Source organism: Phacochoerus africanus, chromosome 14 (assembly GCF_016906955.1).
Source record: "Phacochoerus africanus isolate WHEZ1 chromosome 14, ROS_Pafr_v1, whole genome shotgun sequence".
NCBI lineage: Eukaryota > Metazoa > Chordata > Mammalia > Artiodactyla > Suidae > Phacochoerus > Phacochoerus africanus.
Window position 1 is genome coordinate 37,215,052 of NC_062557.1, and position 15,530 is coordinate 37,230,581.

The following is a 15,530-nucleotide window of genomic DNA, read 5'->3' on the forward strand; positions in this document are numbered from 1 at the left end:
TCTTCAACCACCTCATCATCATCTTCTCTTCTTCCTTGGCCTTGCTCTCTTCATCCTTGAAACTCTCCTTTTTAAAAAATAGCCTTCTTGGCGTTCCCATCGTGGCTCAGGGGTTAACAAACCCAACTAGTATCCATGAGGACTTGGGTTTGATCCCTGGCCTCGTTCAGTGGGTTAAGGATCTGGCATTGCCATGAGCTGTGTGTGGTGCAGGTCAAGACACAGCTCAGATCCCGCTTTGCTGTGGCTTGTGGTGTAGGTTTGCAGCTGTAGCTCCGATTCGACCCCTGGCCTGGGAACCTCCATATGCCACAGATGCAGCCCTAAAAAGACGAAAGACCAAATTAAAATAGCCTTCTTATTTGGGAATAGTTTTAGATTATTAAACTTAGTAGAGTTCTCATATTGCTCCCCCACCCCCCCCCCCCGCCCCGGCCAGTAACTCCTACTGTTAACTACCTAATCTAACCAAATCGTACCTTACACTATGGTGTACTTGTCCAAACTAGGAGACTAGCACCATGCATTGCTACTAATTATGCCCGAGACTTTATTCGGATTTCACCAGTGTGTTTCCACCAATATCTTTTCTCTGCTCCAGGACCCAATCCAGGAATCCACATTGCATTTCCAACCACTTCTTTTTTTCCTGTGTCTGGCTGTCCCTTAATCTGGTAAAGCAATAACATATTTCGAATTTTTCTTCCATTTAGCAGATTGATTATAAGGCTCTGTATCACCTGCTTATTCAGCATTCTCTCAATGCCTCTGCAACGTTTACAGGATGCTCTCCTTTGATTTCTGGCTGATAGGCAGTGCCAAGGTTTAAAAGAGGCCTTTCAGTGTACTGGGATTTTTAAACTGCTTTTCTTTCCCCTTCAGGGGGAAACAAGACTTTCATAATGAGGCTGCATATTTTTGCTATGTCTTCAAGTTTTCCTCTCTCCTTAGCAGACATAGTGTCCTCTTCACTAAGCACTTCTGAGAAATTTCTATGAAGTTGACTTAAGCATCTGAGGGCTGCTTCTTATGTACCTTCCTGCAGGTGGGCATCAAGATAGCATGTGACAGGGAGTTCCCGTCGTGGCACAGCAGAAACAAATCAGACTAGGTAGGAACCATGAGGTTTCGGGTTCGATCCCTGGCCTTGTTCAGGGGGTTGAGGCTCCAACATTGCTGTGAGCTGTGGTGTAGGCTGTAGACACAGCTCGGATCCCGGGTTGTGGCTGTGGATTGGAACCTCCATATGCCTCAGGTGCAGCCTGAAAAGACAAAAGACAAAAAAAAAAAAAAAGAAGGCCTGTGACAGCATGACATTCTGCCTCTCATTTTTTTATGATATCCTTTGCTCATGTTTAGGTATTTCATTGTTAGTGAAGCCCAGATTCACCCGGTGCCCATCCAGGCTCATTTGCTACCTTCATGGAGGTCACTGTACTGCCGCACAGACGCTTGTCCCTCTCCCCCCAGCACTGACTCTGTTAGCCCTCCTGCTCACCCAAGAGCCAAGTGCTCTACCTCTTATTTAGACTTGAAATTTCACCTCATTACTGAGTACAGGGTAGGTTTAGTTCTCCTTTTATTCCTTATCTGGTTTCTAACATATATGCGCGTTCGTAAGCATAAAGCTACTGTTGAATTTTTAAAACACAGAAGGGAATTCCTGTCGTGGCACAGCAGAAACAAATCCAACTAGTATCCTTGCGGATGTGCGGGTTCAATCCCTGGCCTTGCTCTGTGGATTAAGGATCCCGTGTTACCATGAGCAGTGGTGGAGGCCACAGATGCAGCTCGGATCCCACATTGCTATGGCTGTGGTGTAGGCCAGCAGCTACAGCTCTGATTCAACCCCTAGCCTGGAAACCTCCATATGCCATGGGTGCAGCCCTAGAAAAAGGCAAAAAGACAAAAAAAAAAGAGCACACGGGAAAAAATAAGTAAATAAAAACACAGCAACTATCATTATAAATGTGAGTTTTATTTTTTCACCATAGAGAAAATAACTTCCATATGTGCTATTATCAAAAGTAAAAATTTTTTTCTTTTTATTAAACTATAGTTGGGGAGTTCCCGTCGTGGCTCAGTGGTTAACGAATCTGACTAGGAACCATGAGGTTTGGGGTTCGATCCCTGGCCTTGCTCAGTGGGTTAAGGATCCGGCATTGCTGTGACCTGTGGTGTAGGTTGCAGATGTGGCTTGGATCTCACATTGCTATGGCTGTGGTACAGGCCGGCAGCTACAGCTCTGATTAGACCCCCAGCCTGAGAACCTCCATATGTCAAGGGAGTGGCCCTAGAAAAGGCAAAAAGACAAAATAAACAAATAAACAAACAAACTATAGTTGGGAGTTCCCATTGTCGCTCAGGGGTAATGAACCCAACTAGTATCCATGAGGACACAGGTTTGATCCCTGGTCTCACTCAGTGGGTTAAGGATCCGGCTTTGTGGCAAGTTGGGGCATAGGCTGAAGATGAAGCTCAGATCTGGCGTTGCTGTGGCTGTGGTGTAGGCCAGCAGCTGCAGCTCTGATCTGACCCCTAGCATGGGAACTTCATATGCCAAGGGTATGGGCCTAAAAAGATAAAAAATTAAAATATAAATAAATAAACAAATAAACAAAAATATAATTGATTTACAATGTTGTGCCAATTTCTGCTCTACGGCAAACTGATTAATATATATACACACACACACACATATATAGACATATTTTATTATTTTCAGGCATGCTCTATTCCAGGAGATTGGATATAGTTCCCTGTGCTATACAGTAGGACTTCATTGTCTATCCATTCTAAATGTAATCGTTTGCATCTATTATCAAAAGTATGAAGTGGTTTCAGGCATTCCTGCTGGCAAAATGGTTTAAGAATACAACTGCAGTGGCTCAGGTTGCTGCGGAGGCTTGGGTTCAATCTGGCATTAAAAGGATCTGGCATTTCCATTGCAGCGCAGGTCACAGCTTCAGCTCAGATTCGATCCCTACCCCAGGAACTTCCATATGCCACGGGTTGCAGTCATTAAAAAAAAAAAAAAAAAAAGTACAGTTTTTTTTTAATTTTTTTAAATTATAACAAATTATTCTATAGGGACCATGTATCATAATTTGCTTAACTGCTACTGACATTTGGGCTGGCTACAATTTTTCACACTGAAAAAATGTCACATGTCTCACTGAAAAGTTTTGAGCTTTAACTTTTATCTTTGCTGACGTGTGTGCGCATGCACACACTTTTTAGGGCTGCACCCTTGGCATATGGAAGTTCCCAGGAGGGGTCAAATCAGATCTGCAACTGCCAGCCTATGCCATAACCACAGCAACGCCAGACTTGAGCCATGTCTGCAACCTAACCCACAGCTCATGGCAATGCCAGATCCTTAACTCACTAAGCGAGCCCACAGATCAAACCCACATTCTCATGGATCCTAGTCGGGTTTGTTAACCGCTGAACCATTAAGGGAACTCCCTGACATTTTTTTTTTAATAAAATTTCCTAAATACAATTATTGTATCAAAGGATACATTGGATTTCCCATCATGGCTCAGTGGTTAACAAATCTGACTAGGAACCACGAGGTTGTGGGTTTGATCCCTGGCCTTGCTCAGTGGGTTAAGGATCGGGCATTGCTGTGGCTCTGGTGTAGGCCCCTACACCAGATTAGACCCCTAGCTGGGAACCTCCATATGCTGAGGGTGAGGCCCTAGAAAAGACCAAAAAAAAAAAAAAAAAACAAAGGGTACAGCATAGGGTTTCTACCAACCATCAATGACACCTGTAAAACAGTGTGAGTTCATTCTATTTGTGACAGCTAAAAAAGCTATACTAGGCTAACAACATATTTTTTCCCTTTGAAGGGTATCTGGAAACCCACAGAATAATTTCTAAGCTCCATGAACTCAAGGATTCCCAGAATAGGGCAGGAATTGGAACATAAGAGTAGCTTTTTTTTTTTTCTTTCTGCCTTTTCTAGGGCCGCTCCCACAGCATATGGAGGTTCCCAGGCTCGGGGTCTAATCGGAACTGTAGCCGCCAGCCTACGCCAGAGCCACAGCAACGCGGGATCCGAGCTGCGTCTGCAACCTACACCACAGCTCATGGCAACGCTGGGTCTTTAACCCACTGAGCAAGGCCAGGGATCGAACCCGCAACCTCATGGTTCCTAGTCGGATTCGTTAACCACTGAGCCACAGTGGGAATTCCCATAACATCAGCTTTTAAAAAAATCATTTTCCAAATGGCTGACCACACAGTGCCACTCGGGGATTTTGGATTAAATATGGAAAAAAGGGGACCATGAGTCACCAAATCTGGCCTGCCACCTGTGTTCATAAATAAAGTGGGTTGGGTTTTTTTGTTTGTTTCTTGCCTCACTCGTGGCATACAGAAGTTCCTGAGTCAGTGATCAACCCACACCACAGCTGTGACCCAAGCCAAAACAATAACACTGCCAGATCCTTTAACCCACTGAGCCACCAGGGAATGCCAATAAAGTTTTATTTTAACACAGCCACATCCATTCTTTTACAAAAAAAAAGCAGGACTAAGTAGGTGCAACAGACATTGTATCGACTACAAAGTTTATCTGGCCTTTTACAGAAAAAGACTGCTTGAATGCTGTGCAAAACCAGGAAGCCAACTTAACACAGTGCCTTGACACAGTGGATGCTGGAGTAAATGCCTGCTGCCTGAGTTTTTGCTTGCTTTCCACAGTAACTAGAATAAGGACTTGCATTACATAAATTTCTTTTTTTTTTTTTTTCCTTTTTAGGGCCGCACCTGCCACATATGTAAATTCCTAGGCTGGGGGTCCACCCAGAGCTGCAGCTGAAGCCTTTGCCACACTCACAGCAACACCAGATCCAAGCTGCACCTGCAACCTATGATGCAGCTTGCAGCAACTCTGGATCCTTAATCCACTGAAGGCGGCCAGGGATTAAACTCGAATCCTCATGGATACTAGTCGGGTTCTTAATCTGCTAAGCCACAATGGGAATTCCCAACATAAATTTCTTTTCTTTTTTTTTTTTTTTGTCATTTTGCCTTTTCTAGGGCCGCTCCCACAGCATATGGAGGTTCCCAGGCTAGGGGTCAAATCGGAGCTGTAGCCACCGGCCTACGCCAGAGCCACAGCAACGCAGGATCCGAGCCGCATCTGCAATCTACACCACAGCTCATGGCAACGCCGGATCGTTAACCCACTGAGCGAGGGCAGGGACCGAACCCACAACCTCATGGTTCCTAGTTGGATTCGTTAACCACTGCACCACGATGGGAACTCCCCAACATAAATTTCTTAAATGAATATTCTCATTCTTAGATCCTTGATTACAATTTTACTTCCACATTTACTTAACTCTGATCCAAATCTTCAAAATCAATTCCATTGATTATCTCCTTTCTTTTCTTTTTTTTTTATTTTTTATTTTTTTTTTTTTTTGTCATTTTGCCTTTTCTAGGGCCGCTCCCACAGCATATGGAGGTTCCCAGGCTAGGGATCTAATCAGAGCTGCAGCCACCGGCCTACACCAGAGCCACAGCAATGCCAGATCTGAGCCGTGTCTGCGCCCTACACCACAGCTCACGGCAACACCAGATCCTTAACCCACTGAGCAAGGCCAGGGATCAAACCTGCAACCTCATGGTTCCTAGTCAGATTCCTTAACCATTGCGCCAGGACGGGAACTCCTCACTATCTCCTTTCTAATGCACAATCCTCATAAAAACTAAGTTAATCTTCCTTCCAGCATTTTTACCCTATCAGTTTCAGCAGGTCCCTATTTTCAAACCATTACTCAATCTAGTATTCTTATTTCTCTAGCAAACTCTCCAACTATTCCCTCAAAGCCTCTGACCACTGCCTCTCTCCTCCAGCCTACAAAAACATGCTACATAGGGATTCCACCAGCACAAAAGGTGCCTCTGTAAAAATTTGATAAAGGGGCGGCCTAGGGACAGGCAAATTACCAAATTTTTTTTTTCTTTTGTCCTTTTATGGCCGCACCCACGGCATGTGGAGGTTCCCAGGCTAGGGGTCTAATCGGAACTGTAGCTGCTGGCCTACGCCAGAGACACAGCAATGTAGGATCCGAGCCGCATCTGCAACCTACACCACAGCTCACAACAACGCCTGATCCTTAACCCACTGAGCAAGGCCAGGGATCGAACCCGCAACCTCACAGTTCCTAGTCGGATTCATTAACCACTGAGTCAAGATGGGAACTCCACCAAAATTTTTAAATGCCTCTTCCTTGGAACTAGCCTCATGTCAGGGCTCAGGGCATAAGAGAAAGGTACAGTTTGCAGAAGACCAAGTTGGATTTCTGCCCCACATTGTCTGGAAGCCTGGGCTGTACAGAGTACAAGATTTTCCACAGCCCCAGCAAATCTGCTGCCTACCATCCCCAGAGAGGCAATTTCCCTCACTACCAAGTACCCAACCTTTCCAATCCTTTCAACTAATTCTACCTTCAATGTCCTTTAGAACTTGATTCTTTCCCTCTTTCTTCACTATGCACTCCCTTAGCAATATTCTGTCTATATGTTCATGTTTAACACTTTCTAATTCACTGCTACTACATCTGACAGTTTCAAGCAAACAGACTTCCCTTCTTAAGCAGGATCCTCAGGAAAAGAAAGTATATACACCCCAAAGACCTTATCATTGTGGCCTATTTTCATTAAAGTTGAATGAAAATAAAGGAGTACCCATGTGCCTTACTACTTTCCCTTATTTGAGTCATACAATTTGTTTGCTAAACGGAAATTTGGATTTTAGACTTTTCAAGGGCCTTTTTTTTTTTTTTGTCTTTTTGCCATTTCTTGGGCCACACCTGTGGCATGTGGAGGTTCCCAGGCTAGGGGTCGAATTGGAGGTGTAGCCACCGGCCACGAGAGGAACTCCATCAAGTGCCTTCTTATAGAGCTAGGACACTGGATCTATGAATGTCCTCTCTGAACATGACAGATTCCACGGCAGTCAGAACACGGACATCACCACAGGAGAAAACACAGAAGCTCTTCCCTTCAGAAGTTCCAGTGAACAGTGCTTCCCAAAGAGACTGTTTCAAGAGTTCCCGTCGTGGCTCAGTGGTTAACGAATCCAACTAGGAACCATGAGGTTGTGGGTTCAATCCCTGGCCTCGCTCAGTGGGTTAACGATCCGGCGTTGCCGTGAGCTGTGGTGTAGGTCGCAGATGCGGCTCGGATCCCACGTTGCTGTGGCTCTGGCATAGACCAGCGACTACAGCTCCGATTGGACGCCTAGCCTGGGAACCTCCATATGTCGCGGGAGCGGCCCAAGAAATAGCAAAAAGACAAAAAAAAAAAAAAAAAAAAAAGAAACTGTTTCACAAGAATCACCTGAGATTCTTGCTAGCAACCCAAGTTACTGGATGCCAACCACAATCTCACTGAGTGCAAGTCTCTTGGACACGGGCCTGGAACTTAGTATTTTTAATGAGTGTGCCAAGTGATAGCTATGTTAATTTAAGTCTGGGTGAGCAGAGACTCAAGTCTTAAGTGCGGCAGAGATGATCCCAGGAGGACTGCTCCCATTCTTTTTTGTCACATTTACAGAGAGGGAACAGGAACGGACTCACTCTCTTACAACTTAGTAACAAGGAACTTAGTAACCAGGCAAGTTCTAACTGGCATAAAAGCACTGCCTGAAATGAACATGATACAGACTTGCACTGGTTAATGTAACATCTAGTTAACCAAATAGAAAGCCTATATTGTTTTTTTCACTTCCCACAGGCAACATTTAAGTAGGACAAGAGAAAGATTTTGGAAACAGAAGCCAAGGAGACCATCCCAAGTCCCATCTCTCAACTTCACATCTCACCTCGATTCCTCTTAGGAAAGCAGGTGCTGAGGAATAATAATTGTGCCACCGTCAGCACAAAACTAAGGCACATCTAATAACAGCAAGAATAGTTCCACCCTGCAAATGCTCAGGGTGCTACAACATCAAAAGTCTTTCTAAATTTTTTTTTTTTTCTTTTTAGGGTCGCACACACAGCATACGCAGGTTCCCAGGCCAGGGGTCCAATCAGAGCTACAGCTGCCAGCCTATGCCACAGGCACAGAAACGCAGGATCCAAGCCGCCTCTGTGACCTACACCACAGCTCACGGCAACGCCGGATCCTCAACCCATTGAGCGAGACCAGGGATTGAACCCACAGCCTCACGGTTCCTAGTCAGATTCATTTCTGCTGTACCACAATGGGAACTCCAAAAGTTTGAAGCTGATACTTGTGTCAAGTTTAGGAAACAGACTGTTTCAAGGCTTCCCTGGCCAAGAGCAAACTTACTATTTCTGACACCACAGACACTTACCTGAGGTACAACATCCTGCAGAAAAGTCACGACACTTTCCATGTAGGACTGCTCTCTGAAAAAAAGGGTGAAATGGATAAAATTTATCATGTCACCTTAATACGAAACATGGAAAAGCTTCTTCTACGAGCCCTAATGAAGTTATTCATAACATTTTTTTAAAAAAGAATCTCCTGTGTGTGGCACTGCGGGTTAAGGATCCGTCAATGATGCAGCTGTGGTGCCGACTGCAACTACGATAAGGGTTTGTTTTTTTTGTTTGTTTTTTTGTCTTTTTTTTTTCTGCCTTTTCTAGGGCCGCTCCCACGGCATATGGAGGTTCCCAGGCTAGGGGTCTAATCGGAGCTGTAGCCACAGGCCTACGCCAGAGCCACAGCAACTAGGGATCCAAGCTGCAACTGCGACCTATACCAAAGCTCACGGCAACGCCGGATCCTTAACCCACTGAGCAAGGCCAGGGATCGAACCTACAACCTCATGGTTCCTAGTTGGAATCACTAACCACTGAGCCAAAATGGGCAACTCCTATGATACGTGTTTGATTGCTGCCCCAGGAACTTGTATATACCATGGGTTCAGCCAAAAAAAAAAAAAATTCTCATGGCCTGGTAATTCTGCTAATCTGCTTTCTTAATTTCTTTGTATATTTTGTTAAATACAAATGATATTTCAATTTTTAAAACATTCTCTTAAAATTTATGCCCTTAAAAGGCATTTTTGGTTGCACCCATGGCATGTGGAAGTTCCCAGGCCAGGGATCAAACCCATGTCTCAGCAGTGACCTGAGCCACAGCTGTAACACTGCTGAATCCCTAACCACTAGGCCACCAGGGAACTCCCACGCTCTTTTTTTTTTTTTTTTTTTTTTTTTAATGTTTGGCTGCACCCATGGCATGTGGAAGTTCCAGGGCCAGGGAATGAACCACAGCTGATGCAGAAACAATGTAGTTATGCCATGTACTTATGCTGTAGGCCACACAGGCAGTCCACCATGCTCAAATTTTTTTTTTTTTTTGACTAAAGTATAGTTGATTGAGAATATTGTGTTAGTTTCAGGTGAACAGCAAAGTCATTAGTTCTACATTTTTCTGATTTTTTTTCATGATAGTTTATTACAAGATATCAAATAGTTTTTTGTGCTATACAGTATGCCCTTGTTGTCTCTCTATTTTACATATAGTGGTACTCATGTTAACCCCATATTTCTAATTTATCCCTCCCTCATCTTTCCCCTTTGGCAACCATAAGTTTGTTGTCTATACCTATGAGTCTATTTCTGTTTTATAAATAAGTTCATTTGTTATTTTTTAAATGCCGCATATAAGTGATACTGTATAATGTTTGTCTTTCTCTGCCTGGCTTAGTTCATTCACTATGATATCTCTAAATACATCCATGTTGCTACAAGTAGCAACATTTCATTCTTTTTTATGGCCACATGCTCTCTTTTTTTTCTTTTTTTTTTTTTGTCTTTTGTCTTTTTGGGCCGAACCCTCAGCATGTGGAGGTTCCCAGGCTAGGGGTCCAATCAGAGCTGTGGCTGCCAGCCTACACCACAGCCACAGCAACGCCAGATCTGAGCCTCGTCTGTGACCTACACCAAAGCTCACGGCAACGCTGGATCCTCAACCCACTGAGCGAGGCCAGGGATCGAAGCCCGCAACCTCCTGGTTCCTAGTTGGATTCGATTCCCCTGAGCCATGACGGGAACTCCATGCTCTCTTCTTTTGATATAGATGAACTTTTAACTAGTGTTTGAAGGACTGATGACAGAAGACTTGGCTTAAGTAGGACCTTCCTCTTGAGTCAGAGCAGAAGCATGCCCTAGTTAGAGCAAGAAAAGCTGTTGCTGATGACTCAGTATGTCATGACCTCCTCTTTAATCTGGTTACGAACCTTGTCCCTTACCTGTATAGAATCTCTCTTTTGCTGCATGTGCAGGCCTTAAAAAGAGTTTTAAGACATCTTCACAGGGAGTTCCCTTTGTGTCTCAGTGGCTAAGGAACCCAACTAGTATCCATGAGGATGCAGGTTTGATACCCAGCCTCGCTCAGTGGGTTAAGGATCTGGCGTTGTCCTGCACTGTGGTGTAGGTCGCAGACACAGCTCGGATCCTGCATTGCTGTGGCTGTGGTGTAGGCTGGTAACTGCATCTCCGATTTCACCCCTAGCCTGACAACTTCCATGTGCCCTGAGTGCGGCCTAAAAAAAAAAAATTTTTTAATTAAATTAAAAAAAAAAAAAAAAAAACTGGAGTTCCCGTTGTGGCTCAGTAGTTAACAAATCCGACTAGAAATCATAAGGTTGCGGGTTTGATCCCTGGCCTTGTTCAGTGGGTTAAGGATCTGGTGTTGCTGTGAGCTGTGATGTAGGTTGCAGATGCAGCTCGGATCCTGAATTGCTGTGGCTCTGGCATAGGCCGGTGGCTACAGCTCCGATTGGACCCCTAGCCTGGGAACCTCCATATGCCGAGGGAGCGGCCCAAGAAATGGCAAAAAGACAAAAAACAAACAAACAAAACAAAACAAAACAATCATTAAAAAAAACTAAGTAAGTCTTCACAGAACTATTTTTTCTTTTCTTTTCAGGGCCAGACCCAGGCTAGGGGTCGAAGCAAAGCTACAGCTACAGGGCTACACCACAGCAACATGGGATCCAAGCCACACCTGGGACCTACACCATAGCATAGACAACACCAGATCCTTAACCCTCTGAGTGAGGTAAGGGATCAAACCCATATCCTCATGGATACTAATCGGATTCATAACCTGCCGAGCCACAGAGGAACTTCCAACCATTATTTGTTAAAAGAATACTGAATAAATAAAATAACTTCAAAAGCACTAAAATTATGTATTGCATAACAAAAAGCAATATACATGAGGCTGCAAAGAACACTGCATAAGCACACAGACTGGAGACAAACTGCTTGAGTTTGATCCAGGTTCCCCTTTCTTTTTTTTTTTTTTGTCTTTTTGCCTTTTCTAGGGCAGCTCCCTCGGCATATGGAGATTCCCAGGCTAGAGGTCTAATCAGAGCTGTAGCCACTGGCCTACGCCAGAGCCACAGCAATGAGGGATCCCAGCCACGTCTGCAACCTACACCACAGCTCATGGCAATGCCAGACCCTTAACCCACTGAGCAAGGCCAGGGATTGAACCCGCAACCTCATGGTTCCTAGTTGGATTCGTTAACCACTGTGTCATGATGAGAACTCCCAGGTTCCCCTTTCTTGAGTGTTACCAAGGACAATTTATTTAACTTTTCTCTGCTTTGGTTTCCTCACCTATAAAAGGAAGATTGAAATAGTACCTAACTCATAACTTAACCTGTTGCAATGGTCCATAATTAGCAAAGAAATAAAGAGCCTTAGGAAATGCAGGAGGGAAAAAAGGAAGAATAATGGTAAAATATCATATTATACACATACTTTTGTTAGCCTGAGAAGGTAGTCTTTACATATCATGCTAAACTGTCCAAGGGAAATAATCCAAACTGCTACAATCCCATTATTAACATTTTAAAAGGCAGAAAACAAATTTCACTTCTTAGCCAAGTATTCAAGGGTCTTAATTGTCTACCGAAACCTCCTTTAAATAGGGCAAATTCCCTAGATTTCATTTATGAAAACAGCTTGCCATTCCCACCTCAGCTCACTCTATTACTTTTTCCGAAAATGTGAGCTTGACTCTAACTGCCCAAATTCTATTCATTTAGCTTCTTAATGAAACCTAAAGATCTAAAATACTCCCACTAGGAGTTCCTGTCGTGGCTCAGTGGTTAACAATCCCCAATAGCATCCATGAGGATGCATGTTCAATCCCTGGCCTTGCTGAGTGGGTTAAGGATCCAGCATTGCCATGAGCTGTGGTGTAGGTCACAGATGAGGGTGGGATACAACAATGCTGTGGCTGTGGTATAGGCCAGCAGCTACAGGTCCGATTCAAGCCCTAGCCTGGGAACCTCCATGTGCTGTGGGTGCGGCCCTAAAAAGACATGAGATCAAAAAATAAAAATAAAAATAAAATAAAATAAAATACTCCCACTAAAATAGTCCTTCTAAATTCTCATGCTGTTCTGCTAGCATATTTTTTACTTATTATAGTGCTTCCAAGTATACACATTTAAAACTATATTAGATTAAAAGTATAGATATGCTTTGCCAAAAAATGCTTAAAATAGGGAGTTCCCATTGTGGCTCAGCGGAAATGAATCTGACTAGTAGGCAGGAGGAAGCAGGTTCGATCCCTGGCCTCACTTAGTGGGTTAAGGATCTGGCATTGCCGTGAGCTGTGGTGTAGGTCCCAGGCACAGCTCGGATCTGATGTGGCGGTGGCATAGGTCAGTGGCTACAGCTCTGATACAACCGCTAGCCTGGGAATCTCCACATGCTGCAAGTGTGGCCCTAAAAAAAAAAAAAAAAAAGGACAACAAAATGCTTAAAATATAGAACCATACTTCCTATGACACTGACAATGAAATTTCTGAGATCTAGCGTAAGTGACATCACAATCTAGTAAACATACACACACATATGAATGAATATATCTATGTGCATGCCACAAAACAATACTAACTCCCAACTGTTATGTTTTATTTCATTTTTTAAATAATGGTCCTGATCCATTAAATGATTTAATGACCCACTAACTGTTAAACTTGAGGTTTGAAAAAAACAGTACTCAAGGATTTGTGGAGTTCCCTTGTGGCACAGGGGGTTAAGGATCCAGTGATGTCACTGCAGCAGCTTGGAAGAGTTCCATTCCTGGCCTAGCAACTTCCACATGCCCTGGGGACAGGCCCCCACAACTAAAACCAAAAAAAAGGATTTACCATAGTGCTTTTCACATACTCTATAAATGTGCTAAATACATCAACCTGAGCTTCAAATTATTGCTTTTATTTGGCCTTGGTAATGATATTTGTCATCCTGTAAAGCCAAAATTAAACGGATTTTACAAAAGTAAGCACTGCTCACAAAGGAAACCTGAAAGTTACCACTCCTTCATTTATTAGGCTTATCTGAAACTTGCTTACGTGACAGCCTGAGGGCGCACCACCACTCCACCAGTACATCGACTGGGTCTTCTGGGGGAATCTGTAGCCATTGCTTCATTCACAAAACCTGTTTCCAGAACAAAAAGACAGAAAAAAACAGATTATTGTCATTGGGGGGGTAAGGAGGAAGATTTAGGGCTGCTCGCTAGAGATCCCTTGCCAAAAATACCTACAATATAGGAAAATTTCCCAACAATTCCTATTACACCTGAAAGACGGGAGGGCAGAAGAGGAAAAAGTAAGATAAAAGATTTCTTAAACCACATTGAGGTTTTCTTATTTGGACCACGACAAGAACCACAAAACTACTTAAGACTCTTGCAGGACCCTCTGATCCCCTGTTAATATAAACTAGGAAGGGATGCAAAGCCCAGCACAGGATCACTTTATAAAAACAAATGTGCTACCTTTGTGAGCCAAAATTAAAGAATTTACTGAAATCTTCCATTGAGAACAATGAAAATATACCTGGTACACTATTTTAAGACCAAATGGAACACAATGAGGTAACACCCTCCAACTAAGACTGTGGGGACTCTATGAATAAGACTGTGTATTTTAACATGTATTGTGATGGATGTGAACTAGTCTTACTGTGGTAATCATTTCACAATATATACATCTTTCAAATCATTGTGTTGTACACCTGAAACTCAATTATATGCACTCAAAAAAAGACTGCATGATCACAATTTAACAAGATGTTTGAAATCCTATTTGTTAAAACCCCCATCCCCCATCCCCACTACTGTAACCTAATCATCATTGTCTAAATAAGCAACAATAACTTATTATATTAGAAGCCCCTTATCCTTTCCAGTCACGTCATTGAACCCTGACCCTCGAATGTCTAATAAGCACCTGAATCACTGGGGAGGTTTTAAAAGCATGGAATGTGCTTGATTAAGGTTAAAAGAGACAGATCTCTTCTTACATGGTTCAGGAAAGAAAGCAGGAAAGAAATTCCACAGCCTGGAATTAATCTTGAAAGCCCCTAAAACCATCTCTTTTAAGCAGGGAGCATTCTATCACCTTATCTGAAAACTCGCACATTGATGAGTCCCATCTGCCACAACCAAAACACCCTTCGCCCCAACTAGCCCAGGTACCCATTTCCCCCAGTGGATACCTTCACCTCCAGTCCCTCAGCTCTCTCATTTCCATTCCTCCCTTTATTTCTCGAAACACAGCCTCCCAAGAACAGTCCTCAAGGGCCCTGTCTCCTGAGGAAGACCCTCGCCAGCCCCTCAGATCCCACTCTCCTGAAAGACAACCAGCACGGCGCTACCCACTTAACCTCCAACGCTGAGCCACCGCTGCCCCTGGCCGCCCTCTGGCCCCTTGCCCTTCCTCCCCTCCCCCTCCGATCTCCACAGATCCCCCTCGTCGAATTCCTGCCAGCCAAGCCCTCTCCCCTCACGCAGCTAGTCCCTCGTCCTCGCCCAGCCTCCCCAAAGCCACAGCACCGCCAGCCCTCTCACCGGCCGCCCCGCCGGTAAACGCTGTTCTCCAGCTCAAGGCTCACTGTTTGGAGTCTCCCTTCGTGATTGACGGTTACCACTTCCTACCACGCCTCAGCGGAACTACCTTTCTAGCCAATCCCAGAAGCAAACTCTTCGCTGCCGGGCACCGCCCTCAGAGGTCAGCTTCGCCAACCAGCAAGTAGAAAAGAGGCGGACCCGCCTCCTGAATTGATCCAATCCGCTGGGGCTCGAGGGAAAACAAAACAGTATGTAAGTTCGGGTGAAGCCGAGGTGTCAGGTTCGGTTGCGAACGCAGGCAGGTGGGGAGGAGTGACTAACAGGTCTCTTTTCCTTTGCACATAGCACCTCCGTAGCTTCGTGAGACAGTATCATGCTGCAGAAGCCTGCGCACCTCACTTGGGCGTCTCAGGCTGGGAGTCGGACCACTGGAAAACCGGTCTGTTTACATCGAATTCTCGCGACAGCTGGTTCGGAGCTCAAAGCACGTGGACATGGCAGCTGCCAATCACTGTTAGCGGGCCACTCACCCATCCCGAACCCGCCTTCTGCCCCGCCCTTCTCGATGTGTTTACCTTCCGGGAGCCTCGGCTTATTTGCGCTGGTGGGCAGCCCTGGAGCCTAGGTGGTGATCTGAATGAGGGGTGAGG

The 15,530-nt window shown here is 44.5% G+C and overlaps 1 protein-coding gene across 11 annotated transcripts in view; it reads right to left on the minus strand.

Moving 5' to 3' along the window:
- BCAS3 (BCAS3 microtubule associated cell migration factor) overlaps positions 1-15,288 on the minus strand; it is a 580,473-nt gene extending 565,185 nt beyond the window's left edge. For 4 of the 11 annotated variants that reach the window (XM_047759073.1, XM_047759067.1, XM_047759066.1 and 1 more), the window contains exons 1-3: positions 14,881-15,285; positions 13,379-13,466; positions 8,342-8,396 (exon numbers count right to left, since the gene is read on the minus strand). In XM_047759073.1, the coding sequence (XP_047615029.1) occupies positions 8,342-8,396; positions 13,379-13,449 (126 nt within the window). In that variant the 5' untranslated portion in view covers positions 13,450-13,466; positions 14,881-15,285. Of the gene's footprint in view, positions 1-8,341; positions 8,397-13,378; positions 13,467-14,880 lie in introns of all 11 variants that reach the window. The other 7 variants (XM_047759070.1, XM_047759072.1, XM_047759071.1 and 4 more) reach the window with 5 other exon arrangements.
- Positions 15,289-15,530: the final 242 nt, after the last annotated feature.